General features: G+C 53.1%; 10 protein-coding genes across 10 annotated transcripts; 6 read left to right on the top strand and 4 right to left on the bottom strand.

Moving 5' to 3' along the window:
• Positions 1-285: 285 nt before the first annotated feature.
• Positions 286-1,866, top strand: NUU61_010021 (putative proline permease; the record flags this gene model as incomplete). Its single annotated transcript, XM_056660546.1, has 1 exon — positions 286-1,866. The coding sequence occupies one exon, from the start codon at positions 286-288 to the stop codon at positions 1,864-1,866; it is 1,581 nt and encodes a 526-aa protein (XP_056507044.1).
• A 2,275-nt stretch (positions 1,867-4,141) lies between these two features.
• Positions 4,142-6,985, top strand: NUU61_010020 (putative PHD finger and SET domain protein; the record flags this gene model as incomplete). Its single annotated transcript, XM_056660545.1, has 1 exon — positions 4,142-6,985. One exon carries the CDS (start codon positions 4,142-4,144, stop codon positions 6,983-6,985), a length of 2,844 nt encoding a protein of 947 aa, XP_056507043.1.
• Positions 6,986-7,464: 479 nt separating this feature from the next.
• Positions 7,465-9,279, top strand: NUU61_010019 (uncharacterized protein; the record flags this gene model as incomplete). Its single annotated transcript, XM_056660544.1, has 4 exons — positions 7,465-7,751; positions 7,867-8,296; positions 8,359-8,495; positions 8,553-9,279. The coding sequence occupies 4 exons, from the start codon at positions 7,465-7,467 to the stop codon at positions 9,277-9,279; spliced, it is 1,581 nt and encodes a 526-aa protein (XP_056507042.1).
• A 470-nt stretch (positions 9,280-9,749) lies between these two features.
• On the top strand, positions 9,750-10,893 carry NUU61_010018 (putative NAD binding Rossmann fold oxidoreductase; the record flags this gene model as incomplete). Its single annotated transcript, XM_056660543.1, has 2 exons — positions 9,750-10,076; positions 10,153-10,893. 2 exons carry the CDS (start codon positions 9,750-9,752, stop codon positions 10,891-10,893), a joined length of 1,068 nt encoding a protein of 355 aa, XP_056507041.1.
• Positions 10,894-11,284: 391 nt separating this feature from the next.
• Positions 11,285-12,298, bottom strand: NUU61_010017 (inositol oxygenase; the record flags this gene model as incomplete). The annotated part of the gene is made up of 2 exons (XM_056660542.1): positions 11,285-11,341; positions 11,411-12,298. The coding sequence occupies 2 exons, from the start codon at positions 12,296-12,298 to the stop codon at positions 11,285-11,287; spliced, it is 945 nt and encodes a 314-aa protein (XP_056507040.1).
• Positions 12,299-12,945: 647 nt separating this feature from the next.
• NUU61_010016 (putative glycerol dehydrogenase) lies at positions 12,946-14,007 on the top strand (the record flags this gene model as incomplete). The annotated part of the gene is made up of 3 exons (XM_056660541.1): positions 12,946-13,303; positions 13,360-13,740; positions 13,808-14,007. The coding sequence occupies 3 exons, from the start codon at positions 12,946-12,948 to the stop codon at positions 14,005-14,007; spliced, it is 939 nt and encodes a 312-aa protein (XP_056507039.1).
• A 346-nt stretch (positions 14,008-14,353) lies between these two features.
• On the top strand, positions 14,354-14,554 carry NUU61_010015 (uncharacterized protein; the record flags this gene model as incomplete). The annotated part of the gene is made up of 1 exon (XM_056660540.1): positions 14,354-14,554. The coding sequence occupies one exon, from the start codon at positions 14,354-14,356 to the stop codon at positions 14,552-14,554; it is 201 nt and encodes a 66-aa protein (XP_056507038.1).
• A 2,280-nt stretch (positions 14,555-16,834) lies between these two features.
• Positions 16,835-20,465, bottom strand: NUU61_010014 (uncharacterized protein; the record flags this gene model as incomplete). Its single annotated transcript, XM_056660539.1, has 2 exons — positions 16,835-19,802; positions 19,870-20,465. The coding sequence occupies 2 exons, from the start codon at positions 20,463-20,465 to the stop codon at positions 16,835-16,837; spliced, it is 3,564 nt and encodes a 1,187-aa protein (XP_056507037.1).
• A 3,166-nt stretch (positions 20,466-23,631) lies between these two features.
• Positions 23,632-25,278, bottom strand: NUU61_010013 (MFS transporter; the record flags this gene model as incomplete). Its single annotated transcript, XM_056660538.1, has 1 exon — positions 23,632-25,278. One exon carries the CDS (start codon positions 25,276-25,278, stop codon positions 23,632-23,634), a length of 1,647 nt encoding a protein of 548 aa, XP_056507036.1.
• A 293-nt stretch (positions 25,279-25,571) lies between these two features.
• Positions 25,572-27,230, bottom strand: NUU61_010012 (uncharacterized protein; the record flags this gene model as incomplete). The annotated part of the gene is made up of 1 exon (XM_056660537.1): positions 25,572-27,230. The coding sequence occupies one exon, from the start codon at positions 27,228-27,230 to the stop codon at positions 25,572-25,574; it is 1,659 nt and encodes a 552-aa protein (XP_056507035.1).
• Between the last annotated feature and the right edge of the window lie 448 nt (positions 27,231-27,678).

The following is a 27,678-nucleotide window of genomic DNA, read 5'->3' as shown; positions in this document are numbered from 1 at the left end:
TCGAAGGACAGATGAGGTTTATTTTTTTCGCTTCCCATTTCTTCAATTTCCCTTCCTTCCGTACAGTGATACCCTTTATTCTTGCTGGCATGTTGCGTCTCATAGTCCTTACACCGGGTTGTAGGTTTGAATGATGGCCATGATGTTCGGGGCAAGAGCAACCTTCCTGGATGACGTGCCTGGCTCCTTGACAGCGAACACCCCCTCCGACATTTTCAATCTACTCCTCTCTCCTTTTCTCTACATCCCCTATAAACCTATTTATTCATACCCATTCTTAACGCCATGGCTGTTGGACCGACTCTCGGCACCGGACTGTTCATCGGCGCCGGCCAAGCTTTGGCCGTGGGCGGACCGGCTTCTTTGCTCATTTCCTATGTATTATTATCGCTACTCACCTACTCAATGGCCACGAGCGCGGCAGAGGTGGCCTCTTACATGCCCTCACGACATGGAACAATGGTCACCAATGGTTACTTGTACATGTCAAGCAGCCTCGGATTCGCCGCCGCATACCTCCGCTGGTACTCCATGGCTATGTTGGTACCCTACGAGATCTCGAGCGCCATGGTCAATCTCGGCCTGTGGAATCCGGGTTCCACTGTCGCCATTCGAATGTGCATCATCACGACCATCATCGTTGGGTTCAACTTCCTACCTGAGAGACTCTTTCGGGGTTCCGAGCATATCTTCACGCGGATCAAGATTGGGACAATGATCAGCTTGCTGGTACTCTCTTTGTCCATTGGACTGGGTGGCGCCACTGGACACGATCGCTGGGGATTCAAATACTGGAGAAACCCGGGTGCCATGCGCGAGTACTTGACGACTGGTGGAATAGGACGGTTCTGGGGACTGTTTCAATGTCTTCTTGACAGTTCTATTGCTTTCACTTTCGCCCCCGAGTTGATTGTCCACCGAGCGGAGACGCCAGAGTTGACCAGGCACACGGAAGCCACCGAAGGCGTGGAACCCAACACCCGCTTTACCATCCCCAGCCGCGTGGTTACCGATGTTGTTCAAACCGCGTTTCCATATATCCTCAGTTCGTTGGCCATGGGAGTGATGGCTCCATGCAACGACCCAATGCTCACCAACAATGGAACCGGTGCCGGGCTCTCTCCGTTCCTGATTGGGCTCAACGCGGCCCAAATTCGCATTGTTCCCGTCATGGCTATGATCGCAATTCTCCTTTCATCTGTGGCTTCGGGGCGATCCTTTCTTTACCTCTCCTCGCGTATGCTATTTGCCATGTCCGAACTTGGACATGCCCCCGCATGGCTCAAGAGACGCAATCGCTGGGATGTTCCATACGCCGCTGTCGCTATGTCTGCCTCGTTCTGCAGTCTTGCGTTTCTGTCTGCGGGGATTTCCAGCTCGGTCGTGAGCAACTATTTCCTTCGTTTCGTCGCAGGATCTGGATATCTCTCCTGGTTGGTTTCATGCACTGTCTACCGCCACTTCCGTCAACGCATGAAGGCGAACAGAATTACCGATCGATATCGCTTTTCTGTCCAGCCATTTGCCACGTATCTTGGAATGGGCAGCAGCGCCGTTCTGCTTGCAGCAAATGGGTTAAGCGCGGCAGCTCCAGGCATTCTAATCGGCCCTCGAGTTGTCAGAATGTTCACCGCGTATTTCGGCATCGCAGTGTTTGGCTGTCTGTATGGGGTTCATCGGTTCCAATTCCTTGTTCCCCGTCGCTGGCGACGATCGAACGAACCCAATGGAGGAGAAGAGAGAGGTCATGGAAGCGCTCCAGAACGCCGTACTCAGGTGCATGCTCGAGCAAAATCCAGCCCGGATCCTGAAATTTCCCAGGCATTCGAGCTCCAGCCCACTCAGGCAATGGCTACAGAAGCTTGAATGTCGCAACAAAGCGGATAGTTTGGTTTCCTTGGCTGTGGCAGAAGATTGCACTTGCCTGTACTAACCCTTCAGTGTTGAGGGTGTACTGTTTTCCTGAAAGAAAATCCACTCTTATTGTTAGTGTCAGTGTAAATGAAGCATGCAAAAGAGCATGATTTTTCATCGAGCAACTTCCCATCCTCCCACACCGTCCTTTTGCTCGGAGTATACCGCGAGTGTTGCCGGCTCCACCACCCGACCGTATTTTACTCTGCCAAGAGAACGCAAGTCAATAGACCATGCAGATGATGCTGGCAGCATCAACGGAATAAACAAGAAAAAAAGGATTCTCCCCCAGAGTCTGTTCATTCCTACTTCAAAGATACAGTTGCTGGAACTCTACCAACTTCAACCCTTCAGCCTACCACTCCACCCTTACAGCATTACCTGACGCCCATGATCGACGGGGTTTTAAAGGCTCGGGAACCGTTTGGTTTGACTAGCCCTGTTCCTTCGTCTCGCCCTTGATAGTGGCAGAAACAGTGCCAAATTACAAAAGATTATCAGGTTCTGACACGCCCTTCCAATCCCCCCCCCTTTCTTTTCTCCTGACTAACAACACTCTCCCTTTGGGCATCGATAGATTTTGGTTTTTTTTTTTTGGTTTTGGATTCACAGTCTCTCCAGGGCCCTTGCGGTATATTCAAAACTAAAAGCCCCCCCCCCAAAAGACAACTTCTTCTCTTTCCACCCCTTTCCAGTCATTTTCTGCGCCACACTTCTTCCCCCCCAGTTACCCGTCGCCCCGGATGATCTCCCTTCTTCCATGGGATCACATCTCCGGTACCCACATTCTCCAAGTCACCTGTATACTTTCTTTTCTGGTGTTGGGAGCTGCTGTTTGCTAATCTTCCCTCAAACCCACTAACCCACTAAGGCCCCTTATCCACCCTTTCATCGTCTCCCCACAACCCTAGCTTTTCTCTTCACACTGCCCTGTCTTTTTCGCTCCCCATGATGATTCAGGATATTGCCTTGTCTTACCAAGTGGCTCCTCTGCTGGGTCCTCGACTGATGACTATGCATCTTTGTGCAAGCACACCAAAAATATCTTCTGGCAACCTATGATGCCCGGTCTATTCCTCATCAGCATAATTGTTTGCCGCATGGTTGGCTCCAGCCCAATCTGGCCCGAGAGAAGAATGTTGCTCTCTGATCCACCCTGAATATCCCCCCCTAAATTGCTCTCTGACTAACCCAGCCCCTTGAAGATGCTTACTGCACAGCACAGGGATCTATATCCATGATACCTCGTCGTCGTGAACCCTGCCCACGTGACATCCCCGTGACTCTGCTGCATTGGGACTGGCGCTATTCTTGGTTAGGCCTAGCGACATCACGGGTTTCTGGAACCAGTCGGCCCGGTATTGAATACCACATTACTGTTCTGCCGGGCGGAAACACCGAACTCCTCCCAGTCAGGTTTTTCTGAAGACAGCGCGCCTTTGGTCGTTTTCGAGTCTCGCCCTACTGCCGCTAGTCCCTTTTCGCCTGTTGGCTCGCCGCTTGAACGGCCCCATTCGCTGCCTTAGGCGTGGCCTCCTCCTCTGGTCTCTCTCCAGTTCACTCGCTCAATTCGCCCTCTTCCCTTTTCTCTCCTTTTTTTTTTTCCCAGTTACCTTTTCGCGTGTCCTTCCACTTCTCTTTCCTCATCCCGCTTCTATCTCCTCCGATACTCTTTTTCCACCCTCTGATTCCTTCTCCCCTTTCTCATCTTCCCGCCCTCGCGATCTCGCTCACCCTTTTCACCCTGCCTCGTCTCTCCTCCATCCTCCCGATTTGGCCAGATCTCCCCCAATCGCAAGTGACCGACTTCTCGATCTGCAATCGCCTGCTACACAGTCGACTACCCCTACTGTTGCCTCATAGAATTTCCCTTTTCTCGGTCTTTTACCCTTCCGGACGCCGGGCGAGCGCATTCAGACAGGATCTTCAACACCTCCACCACCATCTTACCCTCCTCGAAAGACTACTCATAATCACCACGCGGCGTGGTATCATCGTTTCTCGTGGTCACTGATCTGAATATTGCTGGTTTGCGCGGGTTCTGGGTCCTCTTGTGATCCATTTCCTCGGTTCCAACGCGTCCATCGATCAAAGACTCGAGAGGGATCCATTTTTTCCCCTCAGCCCAGTGGTGATATGCTTGTTAGATAGTGACGGCCAGGTCATCAACACCTCTCGTTCAAGAACATATTTTGTTTCGACCTGAGAGGGGGTAATCTGTCAGACTATGACAGATACCTCCTCCCTCGCCATCACGCACGCCACGGATCCGTATCCGGTTCCCGCTCCTCTGGGTTCGCCAGCCGCCAACGGCGCCCTCTCTGATTCGGGCGCCCCCGACGAAGAAGAACCATACACCATCAAATGCATCTGTTCGTTCGACGAAGATGATGGTAGCACGGTATTCTGCGAGGGGTGCGAGACGTGGCAGCACATTGTCTGCTACTATCCCGACAAGAGGGTGCCGGATGTGCACAACTGTATCGATTGTGAGCCACGGCCGCTGGACAACCGGCGTGCGGCTGATCGGCAGCGGCAACGGCGTATCCGAGAGCGAAGCGAGGACAGCGACCGGAAAATTAGGCGGCCGGGGGCTAAGACCCAGAGGAAAAAGGTCAAGGACGGTGATGTGAATGGCCTCGGTCATCAGCGCAGTGAATCGGGAACCCGCGATCAGCCTCCCGCGAAGAAAGCGAAGACGTCTCATCGGTCGTCCGCGTCCGTGGGCGGTCTATCCGGTACGCCATCTCTGGCTCCCGATTCACGCAAACGCCGTTCGTCCACATCAGTTGCTATGAGCCCTACCAAATCCTCTGGCCCCTCTATACCTCTCTACTCGAACGAATTCCTACAATTATACGACCGCGATGATGATCACGTTGACATGGACAGTAACCTCTTTGTCAACGTGAGTCTGGTGGAAGATACAACCTCGTGGCTGAAGAACCCAGAAGCCCTGGCGCGAGTCGCGAATGGCCGTCGTGCTGAAGAAACCTTCAACTGGTCCGATACCGCGCTGGATCGGTCTCGCTGGCCCACCTTGGCCATAGATACCATCACCGATCCGAATGTCGATATGGGCGGGCGACATCCAATGTGGAAAATATTGAAATCAAAAGATACCGTACACAAGGATGAAATTGTGGGAGAGATCACCGGCAAGGTGGGCTACTTCCGCGACTACTGCCTCGACCCGAATAACCGATGGCCCGAGTTGCGCCATCCCGAACCCTTCGTCTTCTTCAGCTCACAGCTTCCACTGTATATCGACAGCCGTCACGAAGGCAGTAAGCTTCGGTATATCCGGCGCTCGTGCCGTGCCAACGTGACTCTGAAGATCTTCATCACAAACGATGTTGAGTACCATTTCTGCTTCGTCGCTAAGGAGGATATTCCCGCGAACTCAGAAATTACCACCATGTGGTACTTGGATGCGCAGTTGTCCGAGGCTTCTAATGGTTTGGTGAAGCAGGAATCAGGTGACAGCGCGACGGAGGCGGCGGCGGTGTGCATCAGCAACGCGCTCGCTAACTTCGGTGGTTGCGCATGTGAGCCCCCACAAAACTGTCTGCTAGCCAACCTCGACCGCCGACGACATCCCAAAGCGCTCGACACAAAACAATCCAACGGAAAACGAAAGAAGGCGAGGACAAAGGCAACTGCATCCCCAATGGACTTCGGTCGCGCGTCCACGAGCCGCGCGGGCAGTGAGACCACGAAACACCCGGAAGACGACGACCACGCTGGGGACAGTCGGTCGACATCTGGATCTGCGCGTGGACAGCCTCACAGCCGTGATCTCAGCCCCACCGTGCCGCACCTCCAGGATGTTGCAGGTCTCGAAAACTCCAGTCGCGAACAACGCAAGATTGCCAATGCCGAAAAGCAGTTCGAGCAGCTCGGTAAGGGCTATGGTCCTAGAAAGAAAAAGCGGACTAGTGGCCCCTCTGTAGGCTCATCGTCTACTGCTGTCACAGGCACTACACAAACTGGATCCTCTGCGTCTCAACGAGCGTCGGCCAAGTCGCTCCGCCTGGATACGACTGCCGGGCACATTCGGTCTCCCGTCGCCCTGTCCCCCGGATCGTTGCCGACTGGTCGCCAAATCTCACCTCGCAAAACATCTGGGTCTAGTACTCCGTTTGGCCGTTCTCCTCTCAGCCGTCCCAAGTACGTGGACGCGGCAGTGCAGGCACATCTCAGCGATGATGAGGAGCCGCCCGAGACATCATCACGCCGCCGCCCCAACTTTGTCCCCTTGACGGTGCGACTCCTCAAGCGGTACAGCATGGATCTCGTCAGGTCTGAAGAGCTTGCTCGACAGCAGCTATCGTCTGCTGGCTCTGATACCGCGGCTTCCGCTAGCTCCCAATCCCCCGCTTTAATCCGTTCCCCGATCATCACGACTGAGAAGCCGGATGTCACGATGACAGATGGAGAGCCCTCTCAAACCCCGTCGGCTCCCCCTATGGAGCGCGATGTGGCCATGCAAAACTCGTCCTTGAAAACGGACTCCGATTCGCTGCCCTCGGGGCGTGACTTGGGCAAGCCACCTGTCCCTCCCCCATGGCCATCTACGGCTGCTCACAACACGCGCATCCCTGGGGCAACCACTCCCGACCGCGGTCTGCACGTCTCTATGCCACCGCCCAGTGTCCCGGTCATGCCACCCGCAATCAGCCCTGGTTCCGCATCCACAGCGAGTGTTGCGTCCCCTACCACCCTCGACACATCTTCTGCACTAGCTGGTGTGCAACCCCCCGGCCCCGCCGCGCCTGCGCCCACACCTGCCAAGAAGAAACTCAGTCTTGGTGATTATCTGATTCGCCGCGGTACCATGGCGACCACGCCAACCTCAGAAAAGACCCAGGCTCAAGCGACAGCCGCGCCGCCTGCTCAGAAATCACCATCCACTCCAGGTTCCGCGCCAGGGGCCACTGCAGACGGGGCTCAAACGCCCACCAAGTCGGACTCCGATGCCCACAAAAATGAACCCTCTGGTTCTCCCGACGTCCCCATGAAGGACGCGCCGGAGTCGACACCCGCACACATCCCATCCATATCTTCGTGACGCGAGCGTGTCGCATGGTGGTGATGGTGGGCCCGCAAGGCCCTAGGGAGTTACGTTTCTTACGACCCAAAAAAAAATGTTTTCGAGTATGGCTTTGTTGTCTTACTGGCGTTCGGACCGTCTGGCTTGACGGTTTCTTTGTTTTCCTGTGGCGTACCGGGCGCATCGGAATGGGGCGTATGTTATGGGAAATACCAGGAATGGGATCGGGCCGTGATCCGTGGATTTGATGATATGTGAGATTCTCTATTGAACTCTTCTCTCCGATGGACCAGTCGGTGTCAGATAGCTTGTATGAACAATACGTTTCTGTGTATATGAGAATCCTGTAAATGTATTATTGACCTCTGTTGGTCTGATCAACATGTGCGCTTCAGTTGCCGAGGTCGGCCTGGGCTGAAGTGGAGACTCTCCCCCCTTCCCCATCTTTGCACCTCCCACACCTCGGCCATGCCGTTGGCTTGACAGCACTGCCCACCATGTCAGTCGATGGGGATGACACGAATCTTCCTCCGGTTGTTCGCGATGCCCTTCGCGTCTGTCTGAGCGCCAAAGAATACAGGTTCCTCCACAACTCGGCAATCAAGCACGCCCCGGCCGTCCAAAGCAAGGTCCCTTCGCCGTCCCGATATGACGCTATTGTCCGCTCGAAGAACCGGCATGGCGAGGCCGCCGTGCGCGCGTCTCTGCGGGTGTTTTTTGGGTCCGGAATCGTGCTGAAGCTGGCGGATTCGATTGTTAGTCGGATACAAGGCGCCGCAGCAAAGTAAGCATGACGACTTGCCTCTTTGATTGCCCACGATGAACCCACGATGCAGCCAAAGCTCAAAGCTCTGCGCGTTGTTAGATGCAATTTACAATTCACTCACGTGCTGATATAGGAAGAAAACCCGCACGCCACTCCTCCAGTCCCCCAAATTCCGGCTCTCAATCTCTCTCTCCCTGCTACTCCTCCTCCACCGTCTGCTCTATCGCTTCCTCGTGCGGCTGCGCGCTAACCTGCGTACCGATGACGCCCAACCTTTCCGCGACCGCAACCCGCGCATCTCGCGCGCGCTGACCTCGCGCTTTGCACCGGCGGTCGGGGCCAGTTTGGCGGGGTTTGCCTTGGGGATTTGCCCGCAAGACCAGTTCCGGCTGACTGCGGCCATCTATATGAGCACGCGCAGCTTGGAGTTTCTGTTTAATGTCGTGGACTTGAAGGGCTGGATGGATAAGCGTCCGTGGTGGTTTGGGAGCTGGCTGCTGATGCCGGTTTCGTGTGCGCAGCTTTTCCATGCCTTTGTGTTTGATCGAGAGACGACCCCTAAGGTTGGTAGACCATTCTATCATGTTGCGGTTAATTTGTTGGTAGTGGCTGACCAAGGCGGCAGTGGTTTGGAAATGTCATTCTGAGACTCTCTCCGAGCTATATCCAAGGCCGACCGGACTCGCTGCCGATCAACGTGCCTTGGCCGGAGAAGGACGAGATTGTGGATTCGCTGGCCTCCATTGCAGATTTGCGTTGGCCGTAAGTCTACCTTTCTGGATGTTTTCTTTTTGTCTGTTGTTGACAAGTATGATTTAGGGCATTTGTCTCGCCCATCCTCCACCCGGCTGACGCCAACACGTTACCGTCGTCGGTGAAATCCATCGCTCCAATCACCGGCCCCGCGCACCCTGCTATCTCGAGTCTTTCCTGTGCCCTCCTGCACCCAGGTCTGCCGAACTGCAGCACAGCCTTCCTACACCACATCCTCCTCTCGGTGCCACCACTGGCCCGGTTCCTGACGACCGTGACATTGGCACTTTCCATTCCTAAGATTAAGGGAATTCTCTTGCAGCCTATCTCGTCGGCAAACCAACTGTCTAAGCGAATTATTACGATGACAGCGGTTCTCTCCGCCGCCATCGGGTCTGCCTGGGGCAGCGTCTGTCTCCTAAACAGCACTCTGCCCCGCTCGACACTACCCAATAAACGCTTCTTCCTGAGCGGGGCCCTGGGTGGCCTGCCGTTCTTGTTCCTGGGGAACAGCCGCGGCCCTTTCCTGTACTTCTTCCGCGCCGCCATCGACTCGGCGTACAAAACCGGCGTCAAGCGCGGCCTGTGGAAGGGTCGCCGCGGCGGCGAACTGTGCCTGTTTGTGCTCTCGTGGGCGCTCATGGGCTCGATTCTTGAGGCGCGGCCAGAGGCGGTTCAAGGTGCTGGGTTGCGCAAGGGCTTGGCTTGGTTGCGGGGAGACGGTTTTGTTGATCCGGAGCTTGTGGCTCAGCGTAAGGCGCGTCGGGTACGGGATCAGGAGAAGCGTGGGTAATTTGCATGGCTGCTTTGTAGCAGTGATGGGTTATGTTCATAGGGTGTTTGGTGTTGGTCTACTAACAGATGTATGTTTCTTAATTGTTTCTGACTACCCCCACTTCTATAGATCGGGGCTATGTCCGAGCTCGATTCTATGGGATCAGGTCATTTAATCAATATTCAGTATTCGGTGCACACTATGCTTCTCAATAGTTAATTACTAACTAAACATCTGGACAAGTGAATATTCCCACGCGGGATTCACTTTCCGGGCGGTCTCCACGTTTCCGGGGAACCAAATCCCCGCAATCGGCATCTCCACTCGGAATTCGATGTTCGATGCCTTGGATGAGCCAATATAGAGATTCTTTGAATATAATACCTTGCTCTTCCTCTTTTTAACCTCGCCATTCTCCTTCAATTCCTTCCTCTCTCTCCACTTCTATCCTTTCTCCTCCCTCTTTTCTTCCTCTTCTTCCTCCAACAATGTCCGCCCGCAAACTCCAAATCGGCTGCGCCGGCCTCGGCCGTATGGGCAAGCGCCACGCCCTCAATTTCCTGGAGCGCACACCCCGCGCCGACCTCGTCGCCGCCAGCTCGCCCGACCCGGCCGAGCTGGAATGGGCCAAGACCCACCTGCAGCCGTTCGGCGTGCGCTTGTACCAGGACTACGAGGAGATGCTCCAGCACGAGGGACTCGAAGCGGTGGTTGTGGCGTCGGCGACGGCCGTGCATGCTGAGCAGGCGATCAAGGCGATTGAGGCGGGGAAGCATGTTCTTTGTGAGAAGCCGTTGTCGACTAGTGTTGATGTGGTATTTATTCCCAATAACAAGGAAACAAAGAATTGCATGACGAAGAGAAAGGCTAATCGATACTCTCTGTGAATAGTCGCAATCCGTCGTCGATGCCGCCGCAAAGAAACCAGACCTAAAAGTCATGTGCGGCTTCTCGCGCCGCTTCGACGTCTCCTACCGCGACGCCTACAACAAAATGCAATCCGGGACGATTGGAACGCCAGCCGTACTGCGCAGCCAAACCTGCGACAAGCTCGACCCATCGGGGTTCTTCGTCGCGTACGCACAGTTCTCCGGCGGGATTTTCGTCGACTGCTCCATCCACGACATCGACCTAACGCTGTGGTTCTTCGGCCCAAGCAGCAAGATCAAGTCCGTGTCCGCGGTGGGAATCACAGCCGTCGAGCCCGATCTGCGCAAACACAATGACCGCGACAATGCAGTAGGCGTGGTCGAGTTCCACGACGGACGAATCGCGTATTTCTATGCGTCGCGCATGATGGCCGCGGGGCAGGAGGATACCACCGAGATCATTGGCACGCGCGGAAAGCTGGCAGTCAACACGCAGCCCGCGCTGAATCACCTGCATATCTATGATGACTCTGGCGTGCGGCGCGAGATCCCGCAGCATTATTATGATCGCTTTGAGTATGCTTTTGTTACCGAGGCGAATGAGTTTACTGCTGCTGTGCTTGATTATAAGCCCCTTCCGCTGGATCTTACGGCTGCGGTGCAGGCGGTTCGCATTGGGGCGGCGTTGCAGGAGTCGCTGATTACGGGGAAGAAGATTCTCTTTGATGAGAATGGGAACCGGACTGAGGTTGCTAGACTATAGGTAGATTAGATTATGGCTTACATATAGAGTTGGCATCCTATTTCGTTTGATCAAAAACTATTCAAAATATTCGAGATCTTGCCATTGATGTGATCAATCTCTCAGCAATATGTATGTCTTAGGGTTGTGGCTGTTGCGATGCATTGCCTACCTATAAGTCGGCTAGGATGTCTCTGGTTCTTGGAGATATGAATATCATTCCATGCCTATAATCCAACTCTACAAACTCATACTCCTTGCTAAATAATGCTATCATCAACCAAGTTGTGAGCAACAGCTATAATCATTCATTGTATCGTCGCTTCATGGCAGACACTAAACATCAAATGGGAATCTCATAAACAAAACATGAAAACAATATCTAAGCCCACTGGGTCCTTATATAGCAAATCTACCACCTGACCACCTTGTTGGGGAAGTACTCGTCAATCAAGTCGAGGTAATAGGGCTGCAGAGAAAGGTCAGCGATACAGTTCATAGAATCCTTTTTTTCCCCTCCAGTACAGCACAAACATACCTTGAGTTCTTCCAGACTGGGAATACCATCGCTCTTGCTGTACAAGTCATAAGGGTTGAAGGCCTTGACAGCGCGCAGCATGTCACGATCATGGTCATCCATCAGTTCGTGATAAGCACCCGCATTGTGCCAGGGGTAGAAAGAGTGATAGCGGATCATAGCGAGGGCCTCGTCCGGCAAAGTCGACTGCTCCTTGGCGATATGGTAGAGGTATTCATCGTGGCCCCAAGAGAGCATGACTCGGTCAAGGCCACAGCCGGGACTATAGATACCGAACTTGGAGTCATAGATCTCATGACAAAAGTCCTCGTTCTCACTGAACGATTCACGGCCGTAGATAATGCGCTCGTCAAAGCCACAGCCGACGGGAAAAGTATCGCCGACGACATCCCACTGGCCCTGGGCACCGAAAAAGAACAGCAGCTTGCCCAGATCGTGGATCAGGCCCGTCAGCTGCATCCAGCGCGGCTTGCCGTCGCGGCGGATGGCCTCGGCCGACTGTAGCAGGTGCTCGATCTGCGACAGGCTGGTGTCCGGGTCGGACTCGTCGATCAGCGTGTTGAGCTTCTCCATCGCCTGCCACACTGTCATCTCGGCGCGGGTCTTGCTGTGGAACTCGTGGCGCGCCTTCAGGTTGTAGGCCACTGTCTGCTTCGTGTGCTGCTCCTTGTAGAAGTTCTTGACTCGGTCGCACGCATCCTCGTACTGCCGGAACTGTGTCTTGTCTTTGCTCTTGTCGAACTCGGACTCTTCGTACAGCCCCTTTTCGTTTTTCATGTTGGCCTTGAGCACGTTGACTTCGTCGATGGCGTCGGACAGCTCTTCCAGGGCTTGGCCATCACGCTTCGTGAAGGCGGGCGCTGGAGACTCGATGGCGACGGGTGCCATGGTGGATGTGATTAAGGTAAAGAATGTATAATTTTCCTCGATTCGTGTCAAGTTGTTTTTGTTCTTGTTGGTCAACAGGATATCAAGTATTCACAGATGAAGTAGTTGAATTGAAGTCTCTTGGAAAAGGATCTCTATATAAGAGGCGAGATCGCTTCTGGATTTCCGACAGTCTGCTATCAAGCGGCTAACCAGGCAGTTCGCACCGCATGATTTGCAGATCGAACATTCGAAGCACGGATTCTGGCTTCCGCGATGGCGGCCCTGTGGACGAGTCTCCACCAGGCCGATCCATGATTGGAAGCGATGATGTCAAACGATGCCACAGGGCCTCAGGATTCTGGTTTCCGAGATGCTTGCACCCTCGGGTTTCCTGGTTCCTTGGACATTGGAGGCCATGGCTTCTGCACAGTCGCCGATATGCGGGGCATTTGGGACTGAGGGAGATGGTTGCTGATGCGAAGAATTGGGATGGGTGTGATTGATGGGAAAACCGGGGCCGAAGGAGAGCCCCGCGTGGGGGGAAGTCGATGTTTCGTTTGGCACTTCTCTTCAATCTTCTTTCGTTCTTGCTTTCTTTCTTCTCTCGGAATTCCTCTGCATTCCGTTGAGACTCTTACTCTTCAATTCATCGAAATTCAGTAACAATGGCCGCCAACATTCGCTTCAAACTCAACACTGGCGCTGAGATCCCCGCGTTGGGTCTGGGAACATGGAAGTCCGAGCCCGGCGAGGTCGCAAGGGCAGTTAGCCATGCCATCTCAGTAGGCTACAGGCACATCGACACGGCCCTCTGCTATGGCAATGAGCACGAAGTCGGACAGGGTATCCGGGAAGCTCTCGCGACGGGCAAGGTCAAGCGCGAAGAGTTGTTCGTCACCACCAAGCTGTGGTGCTCGTTCCACGCGCGCGTCGAAGAGGGCCTTGAGGAGAGCCTGAAGAACCTTGGACTGGACTACCTGGATCTGTTCCTCATGCACTGGCCACTGGCCATGAACCCCAAGGGTTAGCTAGCTCCTCGGCTTCTTTCCAAAAATTTGACCGTTCTAACTTAACCCTAGGAAACCACAACATCTTCCCCAAGCTCCCGGATGGCTCGCGCGACATTGACCACAGCCACTCCCACGTCACAACGTGGAAGAGCATGGAGAAGCTGCTGGACACCGGACGGGTCAAGGCCATCGGTGTCTCCAATTACAGTGTCCCGTATCTGGAGGAGCTCCTGCCCCAGGTCTCGGTGGTGCCCGCGGTCAACCAGATTGAGAACCACCCCTCGCTGCCACAACAGGAGATTGTCGACTTCTGCAAAAAGGCCGGCATCCATATCACTGCATACAGCCCGCTCGGCAGCACCGGCAGCCCGCTGTTCACAGCCGAGCCCATTGTTGCCGTGGCACAGAAGCGCGGTGTCAGCCCGGCCACCATCCTTCTCAGTTGGCACAGTAAGTTCTCTCATATTAAACCTCGCCCCATTCTTTTTGAAATTATCAGTCTGACACAGCTACACAGTCGCCCGAGGCTCCTCGGTCCTCGCCAAGTCCGTGACCCCGGCCCGCATCGAGGCCAACCGCACAGACTTGATCCATCTCGACGATTCGGACATGGCTACCATCGCCCAGTACTGCGATCAGCTCGCTGCCACCAAGGGCTTCCAGCGCTTTGTATTCCCGCCATTCGGAGTGAACTTTGGCTTCCCGGACAAGCTGTAAATAACGCTACATATTTCTTGTGACTGTAAACCTCGAAGACCCTTGTGTATAAAGATTTGGGCGTCATCAATTGTGCTATGATAGATACCAAAACGAAAATTGAACAGAACTGACTTCACATTCACTTAAGACTAGACTATGCTACATAATGCCTTTTCGGCGTTCTCTTTTCTCCTGACATATCCCCCTCCTCCCTCTGTTTCCCACTTCGGTTCCACATCACCCCTCGCTCACATTCACATTGGATGGTGGGCATATCCGAGGAAGTATTTAATATCTTCTCAAAAAGACACCATCCAAATGAAAAGTCAGTGGTATCTTAGACAGGAGGGTAACCAGGATACCAATGGGAAATCACGACCTGGACACGCTCATTGGGGGTCACCATGCACAGCTGGAATTCGCCATCAACGACCCCATCAGGATGCTGCTCCACGAAATCATGGAGCATCGTATTCAGCGCACGCGCCAGTCGGGCCCTCATCCGCTCTCTTCTCTCAGTATTGGCCGCAGCAGTCATACTGATCATCCATCTCTGGTGGCCTGAAACCCTTGGGTCCAAGGGGCCATTGCCTGCTCTGCTTCCTTGGTACCCCGGGCGGTAAGGCTGGCCCAGGTCAATGCTGGACTGGTTGTATGAATGCCCACTCATCAGAGGTAGGGGAGGCCCATTTCTGTTGATCATGGCGCCTTGGTTCGCAGCAGGCGGAGTGCTATAAGGGAAAGCGCTCTGCGGGTGGGTACTCGGCTGTTTGCCTCGAAAGTTGCAGGCGGCACGCAGTTGGTCGGGTTCGACATCGGACCCTGAATTGAGGTCGGGCCGTCGGGGCAAAGGGTGGACACCAGTGAATATATGTGGCACGGATCTATGGGTAACAACGGACCGGTGTTGATTGTTTGATATGCTCATCGAACTTGGTATCGGCTGTGGGTGTCGGGGCTGGCTGCCCGAGCCACTCTGGACTTGAGGCGTACGCACATTGATACCCTGGCATACAGTGCGGACGCGGGCATGGTGAAAAGGGCTTGAAAGAGTGTTGCTAGACTGCTCGAACAGATGCTCACTGCCCGGGTGTGACTGCACCAAAGGCTGCTGCACCACGGCATCGCGATATTCAGCACGCGGATGGCGAAGCGGCATGCTGCCCGCCAGTACAGTGCCGGCTCGATCAAACAGATATTCACTTCCTGCGCAGCTCTGCACATCCAGGGCTTGGGCTGGGAGGTCATGTGCGTCTGTGGCATTGCCACGAGAAAGATTGGTCGGGGTGATGCCATAAGCCATCTCGGAGCAGGCTGCGGTGTAGCTTTTGTCGGGTAAGCTGAAGGCATTACCGGACACGGGAGCGGAGTTCGAGAGTCCCATATTCTCTGATGCAAAATATGGCCGGAACAGCTGCTGTTTGTGTGAAGGACTCTGCTGCTGCTGAGAAGCAAATGTTAGATACCACCGCCGCCGCCAAGCTTTCTATAATCTGTGTTCCAATTAGGGTGTGTTGCTTACCTGTGATGGCATACCATCAGGGCCATCTTCCTGCTTGATATTCAGCCGAGGGGGCTGCTTGGTGGCCTGTCCGTCTTTCTGTGCAGCCTTGGTCTTCTTTGTCCACCTCTTCTTCCAAGGCTTTTTCTTGCCTTGCTTGGTAGGCGGCATCTCGTCAACTCTCAAAGTTCTCACTTGAAGGATATTTGTTAATTGCAATAAGAGAGTAAAGAAAGGGGTCAACGGAGGTGTGCTTTGGTCACTTGGAAGTTCTGAAGAATGAAGATGAGGACAAAGAGGCAGAGGGAGTTAAGAAGAGAAAGGTCCGGTCCGCTTCACTTTGTGGTTGGGGTTAGGCAGTAAAGCAAGGAGAGGTGGTAATGCTAATGATGAAGATAGCAATATAAGAAATAATAGTCGACGGGAATATCAGATGCGATCACAACGATGAAGATGATAATGAATAGGAGAGGAATAAGGCAAGACAGGGTAGTAGAAAGAGGAAGAACGGTATGCAAATGGGTAGAGGGGGGCTGCTAAAGAGATTTCAAAAAGAAATCCATTAAATAAACTATCGAAGCTATTCATCCCGATATGAAATTCCTAAGGATTGGTGAAATGTCCAGCAAAGCCGACTACTGTCCCATCACTGACACAGGCGAGATCTTGTGTGATCCAGGATCCGCAAGTTCTCATCTGTCTATATAAAACTCAGTTATTTAGAATTTTAGGATCAAGTTTGAGCATTGATTTATTTCATGCTTTATTTCCATATCAAAATGAAGTGGTTAGGCTCTAGAGTACGGACTTTAAAGTACTGACGTCGGAGTTAGGGATGAGGGCTTGGATGTCACGTGCCATCTCACATAGTAAACATCAATTTTGAAACGAGGGTAGATCGCGTGACAAGGATTGCTGCCTTGAATTATTACTATAGGGCTACTGCCCACAGCAATTATTCTCTATAATAGCAGGATGTCAAAAAATATAAATAGTCCCTCTGCAGCTGTATTCTGCCCTTAAATAAATCCAATAAGATATTTGATAGACACAAGTTACATTGATCTGTTTGAACTCAAAATACACCTGGTCACACCTTTACTGGGAATATGAGGAAAAGAAAAAGAAAAAGTAAAGGGACCGGAAGTAGACAGACGCTCACAAAATGCACCAGGTGGTATATGGTCATCAACAAAGAAAAAAGGATGTCAAAAAGGAGAGGGGGGGGGGGGAAAGAGAAAGGAAAAGGAACCGGTCATGAAAAGGCCGAAACAAGGGAATGGATAAGTCAAAACAAGATGACAGGACAAAGAGAAAACAAAAGATAGTATCCAAAATTCAAGATCAAAACATGCCGCCATCAACCGGGACGGCAGGGGGAGGGTATTGAGGGACAGCTGGGACAGGGTCAGCCATGGCCTCCTGGCGCGCCCGCGCGTTCAGGCTGCCGCCCTCGCTCGAGGTCTTGCGGAGACGATTGCGAGAACGAGGTCGCTTCTCATCGTCCGGGAAAACACTGTGTTCCTCGGCGGCATTCTGTGCCGGGGAGGCGACGCGGTGCGAGTCATGTCTGTCGCCTTTGAAAGCACCCAGGATGGTCTGGGTGGTGGTCCCGCGACGGCGGCGCGGGTTCATGGGAGGCAAGGGAGGGGGTGCACCGGCTTGAGAAGGGGGCGCACCCGAGGGAAGTCCAATAGTGGGTACGTTGGAAGTGCAGGATACAAAGGTGGGCTCGGAGATCTGCTTCTTGCTCACCGAACGCTTCTGGAGCATGGCGTGCCCGGGGGCACGTTGAGGAAGAGTATGGGCGCCGCCAGCGGCTGAACTAGGGGATGCAGATCCAGATTGGTTGGGAGACATCTCATGCAGTGGGGGAGTCGCGTTGGCAGAGTAGGGAGGAGCGGCGGGCGAGGGCCGTGGGGCAGCCCCAATAATTGCCGGCTGGTTGGACTGTTGGGGAAGCTGGAAAGACCGCTCGTACTGGAAGCTCGGGGTGCCGGACCTGCTGGCACTGCGGTACCGGCCAGAAGCCGCGGACGGGGATCGGTCATATCCGGCAGGCTCCTCCATTGATGGACGAGTTGAAACAGGAACGGAGGCAGGGGCCGGGTGTTCGAAGTTGTCCGGCGCAACGAAGTTTTCGTGGTCGATGACGGCTCCTTCTTGCACGGTTCCAAGATCGTCTCGTTGGGGGTATCTGGGCCGGCTCTTGGACCGACCAGATGCATCCGAGGCGGAGCGGTCTCGCTGGGAACGGAATGGTGGCTGGGGAGAAGGCCCACGGCTGCGACTCGACTCACTCGATTCCTCGTGGCTCCCGCGACTGGTGGTAGGCACACGAGATCGGAATGATCGCTCCGATCCAACATGTGGAGAGCTGGAGTTGGAATATCTGCCAAAGCTGAAAGGGGGCCGTTCCTCCTCACGCCACGACTCATCCGACAGGAGAGGAGTGGAGCCATTGCTAGCACCAAACATCTTTGGGCTTTGGTCTTGTCGCAAGGGGTTCGGTTTGCTGGACTTCTGTTTCAGGAGAGCAAACGCGTTCCCGGTCTTAATGTGAGATGGCTCCGGTGTCTGTCGGCCAGAAATGGGACTGCTTGACCGGCTTTCAGTCTCTGCGACGTTTTTCAGTTTCTCCTGCACCTTTCTCCGCCTCTCCGCCAGTTCAGTGGCAAAGTCTTCGCGCTCCTTCTGTGTCTCGGTGCTTGCGTCGCGTCGGTGGAGAGAGAGCTCATCCTTCCACGACGTGCCGTTCAGGGTCGAGCTAGACATGGGTGAAACAGGCGAAACGGGGGCGTCAGACGAGTCTCCACTGACACGAGCAGTCTCCGGGGAAGGTCTGGAGCTGGGCGCCACAGCGGGAGGCGACACGGCCCCGTCGCGTGACTCTTCAGCAACTTGATTACCAGTAGTTTGTTGTGATGCTTGTGGATTCAAGGTGTCCCAGGGCGAATCCTCCCGAGGCACTGGGAAGCGTGGGGAAAGAGGGGGCACGGATCGGTCACTGATGCGACGCAGTTGAGACCGAACCATCCCACTAAGCTCCGGAGCAGGCGCCTGCAAAACGGACGAGTCTGGCCTTTGTTGATCGGGTCCGCCGTTCTCGGTCACAGGAGCATTGCCATCTGCGCCTTCGTTCTCCTCAATAGGCTTGAGATCACCGAGGTCTGAGTATCGCACTTCCGGGAGAGTTTCAAGATGGTCTCCAGTGGAAGTGGGTGACTTGGACCCCACACCGGAATGGTGAAGCGTTTGGCCATACTCCGTGGCTAGAGATGTCGCAGACGAGACATGACGGGAGTTTGTCTCGTCACCCTCATCCCCCGAGTCGCTTGCGGTGGAGTTGGCATACAAGGCACTTACTCCAGGTCTTCCGGGAGAGGCCTCGACGCTGGACGCCCGAGAATGGTCAACTCCGCGCTGCACATCACTGCTGTAGTGCGATGAAGCCGACTCTGCTCGGGACCGGACACTGGACTTGGAGAAGCCCCTGGGGCGGTTCGGGGGATCCGGTGGCAGTGCACGCCGCGGAGGCGAGGACCGGCGCAATGGGGGCGTCTTTCGTCCTTGTAACATCTGTTGCTGCATTTGCTGCTGCATTTGTTGCTGGCGCCGAGAGAATTGCTGTTCATCGAATCCCGTGGCAGGCCTGTTGAACAGGCCCATGGCTGTCGCCTTGCCATAGTCTTCCGGGTTCAGCGCGGCCGCCAGCAATGAGGTACTATCGCCAGTTTCACTTGAAGGGGGGCTAATTGGAGGCACAGATCCGAAAGTCGCAGCCGTGGGAGAGTTCTTTTCCTTGGTCAACCCCACAAATGTTCGCTGCTTTGGTGAGGTCGAAGACGAGGGAGGGCTAGTGGGACGAGATGTAGATGCTGGCTCGGCAATGGCAAGCTTTTGTAACCGGTCACGCAGGTTGGTTGCGCTCCTGGAATAATTCCGGTTCAAAGGAGGGAGATCCGGTGTCCCAGCGCGCTGACGACCCAGACTCTCCAACCGGTGTAAAGTCGAGGACTGCTGGTTTTGAACAGCTTGGTTCAATCCTTGATTGTAGAGGCGGCGGGACCGAACGGACCCTTGCTTCGAGTTAACCGCGGGAGTGAGTGGCTTGGAAGCCTCGGCTTGGGGCTCGGGGGTTGGGTTCGAAGGGGATTCCGCATGGGGTGCATTAGCTTGCGTTTCATCGATGGAGGTAGCAGCAGTCGAAGTGCGGGCATCGGTCGCAGGGCCCGATGCAGTCGAGGAATAGGTGGTGCGGTTCGTGGACGAGACAGACGAAGTGGCATCTTCCGATTCCCGAGCGGGCCCCCTCGCGCAAGGCGTCCTCCGCAGCCCTCTCCTCCTTTTCCTTGAGTCTCAATCGCTGGAAAGCGGACAGTTTTACATCGTTCTCATACACTGCCTTGATTCCCCGACGGCTATTTTCGGTCGGATGAGGCGATGTCCCTGGGGATCGAACGGGGATCTTATACACTTTCTGACGACCACCGAACAAGTTGTTGCCCTCGGCGCGACGCGCTCGGCTCATAATGCTATCGTTGGGGGATCGGTCATCGTCGGTGCCATATCCCTCCCCGCCGGACGCATAGGAATCGGCGCGGCCCAATGCGATCGAGGGTCGGCTGCCGTCGTTCGAGGACACTTCATCGATATCTGCCAACACGCTGGGGTTGTGACCGAACAGGTTGAGTCGTGAGGCGCGTTTGGGAAAGAGGACACTGTCATCGCTCGCCTTGCCGAGTTTGGAGTCCGGGTCGTCCTGTTCTCTTAGCATACTGAACCGAGCAGACAGCTTGGGCATGAGCAGGCTAGTCCGAAAGTCGTCTGTCGAGGGAAGCGCGCCGGATAGGTCCAATTCAGGTTTCGGCTGCGGCTGTTCTTTTTTCTTGGACCTAAAACTCAAGGTCGGCGGGCCACTTTCCAGGTCGTCCAAGGTCTCCTTGACCTTCTTGTTCTTGCGGAAGCGATTCATTGTGAGGGGCTAGGGTGACAATTCTCCGGGTCGCAATCGGTACGAAAAAAAAAAAAAAAAAGAAAAAGAAAAAGAACGGAGCGGTTATCGTCGAGGAGACGCCACAATCGAATGGAACGAGAGACAGATTGGTGACGCCGAAAGCGAGAGAAACTTGACAGCCTGCTGTTAGCCTCACACCCCCCGTCGACACTTGTCCTCCGACACACTTACGGGATATTCTTATCCAGAGAACAAACAAAGGAGCGGCATGACCTAGCAGCGCAAAACACAGGCTGGGGAGGAAGCAAGAGGGGACTCCTGGATGTCGCGTCGAGGACAACCGAAACCCGCGGTTCCCTCCACTTCGCGTACCGTGTACAGATGGTCGGCCGATCCGGGGCGAGCACCAATGATACGTAGGTAGATGTGTAGTTTGGATCACACAGATGCAAAATGCAAAATGCAAGAGAGGGATCAGAGAGTCGAAAAGAAGGAAAAGATGACACTCGAAGAATGCGATGATCAATCGAAAAGAGGGATTGGGAATGGTATCGAAGGAAGAAAAAAAAAAAAAAAAAGGATCCAACATGCCCACCGTTCGATCTTCAGGTTCTTTACGTCAATCATACTATTTCTATTATTTATTATTCTCTTACTTTGTTATTTTCCACTTTTGACTTATTCTTTACTATTCTCTTCTACTCTTGATTCTATTTGAGTATTTTCCAACGTATTCAAGGTGTCCATCCCTTGCAGGCGTCAGGTACGGTAAACATGGAATTCAGCTCGCGTGTGGTTTGGCATGTGGATCTCTGGGGCTGAAGGCTGAGCGCCACTGGTAGGGATGAAACATAGCAGTGTTTAAGACTGGAATTATGTTTGTGATCTATCTTATTCTATTCTATAGACATAGTATATATACCTATATCCATAAGTCATTGCAATTGAGTGTATCGAAAGTATCAACAGTATCAACCGTACGAGAATAGCAAAAGAAAAATCAAAGAAATCACTAGCGGCTCCGGGGGTCTGGACACGGGAAAACCCAAATACAGGGTCTTGGCCTGAATTCATGAATCATCATTACATACTAGTTAACTATACTACAGCATCCATGTATGTATATTATATTATGATAATATTGTTATTATTACTATGTACGATATTGTATCCCTTGCTGAACCCGGGGTACAGCATCGATCATTTGCTCAGCTGCGTTAGATCGAGGCCTGTCTGCAATTATTCTCCGATGATGCAGCACCTCCTGCGTCGTGCAGGCCGGTGACATGCAAATGGTGTGCAGAGGGCACAACTTGCTCGACTCTACGTACTGTATGTGCCTCTTAATTTCCTTTCCATGGTTCCTTTTGTTTTCGTGGATCCCACACGGCGCGACCCAGAGTCCACCTGTCCACCTGTCTATATTAATAATAATCCTGTGTTCAAGCCATACCTACAGTACATGGACAATCTGTATACACAGAATACATAAATGGCAGCAATTAGTTTTCGTGGTAGTTCCGCCTCAAATGTAGTACAAGCGAAAAAATCATCGCCAGATCCTTCTCACTGTGGATCTATGAAATCATAATCAAAGGGAACAATGGACCCGACAGAGCCCGAGGGAAAAGCTAAGAAAATTCAAATGGAAAAAAAAATTAGTAAGATAAACACCAGGAAATCCACGTCCCCGAAAAAGCCAAACCTTGCGAAAAACGGGGCCTTTCATTTAGCATGGTCCAAGTCGCGTTTAGGGGCTGATGACAGCCGTTGTAGGACCAAGTTCCAGTGGACAAAAGCTTTTTTTTTTACACCGAAAAAGAAAGCTACGAAGCGCCCTCCCCGTCGGTAATGAATGCTAGTCAGAAAAAAAAATAATAATCAAAGGCATAATTAAAACCGAGTGGGGACCAGAGGAGGGCAAGTGGTTGGAGGGTTTGTGTTCGTATACCGAGTAGTGCCCCTGACTAGTCCCGATGGGACTCATAGTGTCTCCAGGCGTGAGAATACTTTGAGTATCTTCCACTTATTTCTATAGAAAATATATAGGCTAAGCTATTTGTCTCAATAATCTTAGCCCAGTCTACTCTAAATATGCACATACATTTACTATAATTCTATCAAAAGACAACTCATATACAAGTCCGTTAGGCGACGTTGGTGAAGAATGCCGGTATGGATCCATCGGTAACGGTACTTTTGATCCACAGGAGCCTTGAGACTGAAAAAAAAGAAAATGAGAGCTCGACTTTGAGGCCCTGATTAATTTCCGACTTCAATCCAGGTGCTCGGGATTAGACATGGTGGTCTGGCAAGAATCTCCTACACTAACCCTTCATGCATCAATTCAGGGAGAGAGCGAAAAGTGCCTGTGTCTATTATATACATACGTATGTATACTTATGTATTCAGTATGATCAAGCCTCAGCCTCCGATCGACTCGGAATTCCGGACCCGATCGATCAGCAGCGCCAATTGCTTTCGGGCGTATGTTCCCCAGTCTTTGACCTGGTCAAGACCACGGTTTGGTGAAATCGCCCTGGAACGATCCCTGGGGCGGTGTTCGTCGAAGCCCTTCTGCTGAATGGACATGTCTGTCGGAGCCGTTGTTTCAGCAGTGGGAAATTGGCCAGGGTTGTCAGAAGTTAGGCTGGGGGACCCCGATTACCTCCCGTTCGTCTCGGGTATCGCCCCTCTCTCTCTCCCCCTGGAGAATGCCCGATTGTCTGGGGCCGTTGTTTAACGGTTGAAATTGCTTGGGGTGTGTATTATAAATGGGCTGTTGGTGGACTCTTTTGTTGAAAACTACTTGCCCATCTGTGAAGGATCTGAAGTGTTTTCTGGTAGGATGTATTTACAGGTCCACGGGTAGTAGATCCTGCAATGGGCTTTTAATCTATGCCAAACATGCCGTGGACTCCAGGAAAAATCTAGAACACACATCCTTCGAGCATCGGCCCACAACGGGGCACTTTTATACACATTCCCTCGCCAGGAATTTCCAGTTTCTACCCAAAAACCATTCTATGTAGTCGTATATCTCATTTCTCAATTCAAAGTAAAGAGAGACACAACGCCTACCAGCTAATAACCAGTTTTGCACGTCGGCCTATGTAGCTAAGCTATCCAGGTAAATAAATTACATAGATCTCTTCCCACCCGCCATAGAAGTACCGGCCCTCCACTATCTCGCCGCAACAGCCTTACTGCGCGCTCGAAACACATGTCCAAACTTATAAAAGACATACGGTACCGGCGTCATCAGCAGTGCCAAAAACCCCAACAGCGTCAAGGACCAATGCACGCCGAGATCCGTATACATGGGAATCGAAACGACCACCATCGCGCCGGCAGCGATATAGCGCATGAAAGTCGCGCTGACCAGGGCACTAGCAGCAAAGCGCTCATATGTGTCAATCAGATACGCATAGCTCGAAATGAAAATGCCCTGGACCGAGAACCCAAACGCCACGGACCCGATCAGCGGCGACCAATACGACACGCCGGGGTAGCAGGTCCAGCCCATCCAGAGCAGCGAGATTGGGAACCACGGCGCCGCGTACATGGCGAACCACAGCCGCTCTTCGGCGGGCGGGTGACCGTCGTCGTCGCCGGTGGTGAGCGCAGTCTTCAGACGTCGCCTGTAGGCTGTGTAGATGTGTGGGATGAGGGCGAAGGCGATTAGGAACCCGATGTTCATGCCGATAAAGGTGAGACCTACGGATCCCTGAGAGAAGCCGTACGTCTCGCCGAAGATGAAGTCGTAGCCTGTGAGGAACCCGAATAGGACGATGTATACTACCACCAGATACAGAGTGAACAGAGCCACCATGAGCTCGCCGAAGAATAGCTGGAAGGGTCGCACGCAGCTTGACAGGAGTTGGGTGTGTAGCTTGGTTTGGTGCAGCTCTGCTTCGGCCAGGAAGCGTTGATCGCCGGTGATGGCTCGCAGATGGCGGGCTTTCCATTGCAGAAGTACCGGCGCGTAGGTTTCGGGCACGAAGAAAAAAATGGCCATGGTGATTAACCCGGCCAGAATCAGGGAGGCCCATTCCGACCAGCGCCAGCTGATGGCAGTGCTTTGGCCGATAAAGGCACCGATCATGGGTGAAAGAAACGGGCCAATGAATGACAGTGTGCAGCATACGGGAAACGCATAGGTGCGGTCGAGCAGGTCAAAGATATCTGCCATACTACCGCCAAAGGTCGTCAATGGTGTGCAACCGAACAAGCCCGCGACAAATCGAAAGGCTAGCTGGGCGCCGAAGTTCGGTGCTAGGCCGGATGCCATTATGAAGACCATGAGCAGTGACAGGGTCACCAGATAGACGGGATTCCGACCAACAGTCTCGGAGAATGGGCCAGCAATGAGAGATCCAAAGCCAAATGCGATGAGGTAGAGGCTCGTGGCGAGAGATTCAGCAACCTTGCTGACCCCAAATGCTTCTTGGCCTTGCTTGATTACGGCCGAGTCGATGGCAGACACCCATCCCACCAGAAAACCCGTGGTTCCCACGATTGCCAGAGTCTTCCATTTGTGTCCCAAGGACCAATTTCGCGGGTTGAATTGATCATCAGGCCCTTCGAAGCCGACGATGAAGACGGGTTTGTCGGAGATGCTGGGCACTTGTCGGACACTAACGCCTGGTATCACCACACTTTGGCCCGTATGCAGCACAATCGGCTTCTCGTGTTTCCCATCATCGAGATGACTTATGACTCTATCATTCGGTTCTGGGCCCACATTCTCTGCTGTAGTATGAAGATCACCGGGGTGAATGGTTCGTTCCAGGTCCCGACGGAGCTGGCGATATTGGAGGAAGCTCTGCATATTGCTCTGAGCAAGAAGTTTCCGAATAGAACGAGGGAAAACGTGGTGTGTCAATTTACTCCTCACATCGGCGGATTTCTTTATAGAATATATACCATCAAGCCATCGTGGTGGATGGCATCCGCCCAATGTTCCGCTCGATCCACCTTTTCCACCATACCCGCCTGATCGAATCATGGCACCCACGCGAGGTCCAGATGGAAAGGAAATAAGACTAATTCCTTCATGAACAAAGAAGGAGGATTTGAGAGGGTGGATTCTTGCATCATAGTTGTGTTGCAGCGGTGTGGCTCTCATCGCTGGCTCTGGGTTTCGTCAAACAGCGGCATATCGGCATTCAAGAAAGCATCCCAGTCAAGATCACCCCAGACATTCATTATGTCGATCATCGCGATATTCTGAGTTGGCTCGGAAAACTCCACTTCTTGCAGCCCTCCATTGAGGGCGTCCAGGTCGCCTTTCTTTTTGTGCTGCGAGAGACGAACCAGAAACTCGGCCGTTTCCAGCGCATGTTGAATATTCCGGGTGCGGAAATACTGAGCAATAGTCTTGAATGCCCGCAGTGCATGGCCTACATTCAAGAGAGACTCTCGCGTATCCATGGCCAGCAGGGTACACACGAACTGGAAGGGCACGTTGGCGACATGCCACCAGGGCCGGCGAGCCTCGGCCAATCTCACGGCAGCGTCGAGTCCCAGATTTCCCAGCTCGATGACGCGGGTCAGAACATCGTTTGGAATCGCGGATGACGCGACTCGTAGACGTCGGTAGATGGCGAAAGCCAGGTTGGTGCGGGAAAGGGCCAAGACATCGTGGCCCACGACCAGAAGTTGTATTTGGCTCAGACTCTCTTGGAGATCAACTGGGTTATTCACATGGTTTGGGTCCAGTTTCTCTGATATCTGATACATCCGAATCAGATCCACAGTGAAATCGCCATCCCGGGGTGACGGTGTATTGCACGCGACCCCATTCATCAACACGCGCGGCCGCCCATATTCAAAAGAGATCCAGGCGTTGAGCGTAATGGCAACCCAGATCAGTCGACGCCGGGTCTCCTCATCCCGTTTGGAAAACGTGGTCTCCGGGTCAAGTAGAGCTTCCAATCCCGAGTCCCGGTGAGCGCCAGTCGCTTCAATGACATGGATCGTTATGCAGCTGGCCATCCACGCCGCATGCGCACTGTTGGTGCTTCGGAGATACAGAGTCCGTAGTACCCAAGCAATTGCATGATGTAGCGATGGCTTTCTCATGATACTGGTGGCTTCGAGCAAGTTCCTTGCACATTGAACCAGTTCTCCTTCTCGCACATGGCCGTCATGGCCGCAATACAGCGACCCAAGAGCTGCAGCGCCATATAATATCGGGTCATAGTCGTCAGTGACATGAGGATTCTCCCATCGCGTCGCAATTTCATGTTTTAAAACATCCGCGTCCAAAATGGCATAAATCGGATGGATGTGCGCCAAGTAGATTTCAGCAAAAGATTCCATCTCATCAATGGAAAGCAGAGCTGTAATCCTAGTCACAGATGGAGCCAGCTCCTTGCGAGGCCCGAGATTCCAGCTCACGCCGTAGACTCTCGGGGCATCGTCTTGACTCAATTCCAGCCCTAGTACTTGAGGGAAGGCCGTCCCCGAACTTGCTTCAATGCGCTGTTGACTAAGGCTCTCCGCCCGGGTAGGGCGTTCCGTCAAGTTAGCGTCTGTGTCTGCGTCTGCGTGATGGATGGCTTCCGTCGTGGATGCCGGTCGCGGGGACTTGGAGACAGTTGCCTTTCTTCGGGCATGAGTCCCATAGCTACAGCCATATTCATAGCGAAGACAGAATCCACAAGGCTCGCGGCCGTCGCATTTGCGCTTGCGGACCTTGCAGGTCTCGCATGCTCTTTTGACTCTTTGCCGGCTTTGGTGTGGTTGGCGTCCACCGGAGTCCAGTGAGGCCGTATCCATGGAAGTAGGGTTAATTGTGGCGATTGAGGGATAGATCTTCAGAATGGCAACTCATCATAGTAGTCATCTGGACAGAAATGGAGGTTGGCGAAAACTGGAGGAAGTGGAATTCCGCTGTGGTGTGACTGCGATCGAAGGAATCCCTTGTTGGCCACAACTTGCCCTTGGGTGAACGACTATACATTCAATCGCTGCACTTGGCTTGGTGGATGAAAACTTGCAGGTGTTTAATTTTATATTCTATCTTTTGGTTCCCTTGAATTCTGATTTTAATTTCAACTTTATTTTCCGTGGGCGCCAGTAGGCTCACAGATTATATATAGTAGTTCATCCACAATCGGCACGTACATTAATTACTTTATCATGCTTTTTTTTTTGGTACTCTGCTATAGAGTCTATAATCTCTTGATTTGTAGAGGAAAGAGCAAAGCTGCAGGTCTTGTCACTA

This window comes from Penicillium alfredii, assembly GCF_028826965.1.
Source record: "Penicillium alfredii strain IBT 34128 chromosome Unknown utg000012l_segment0_segment0, whole genome shotgun sequence".
NCBI lineage: Eukaryota > Fungi > Ascomycota > Eurotiomycetes > Eurotiales > Aspergillaceae > Penicillium > Penicillium alfredii.
This window is presented reverse-complemented; position numbering and strand designations above follow the sequence as displayed.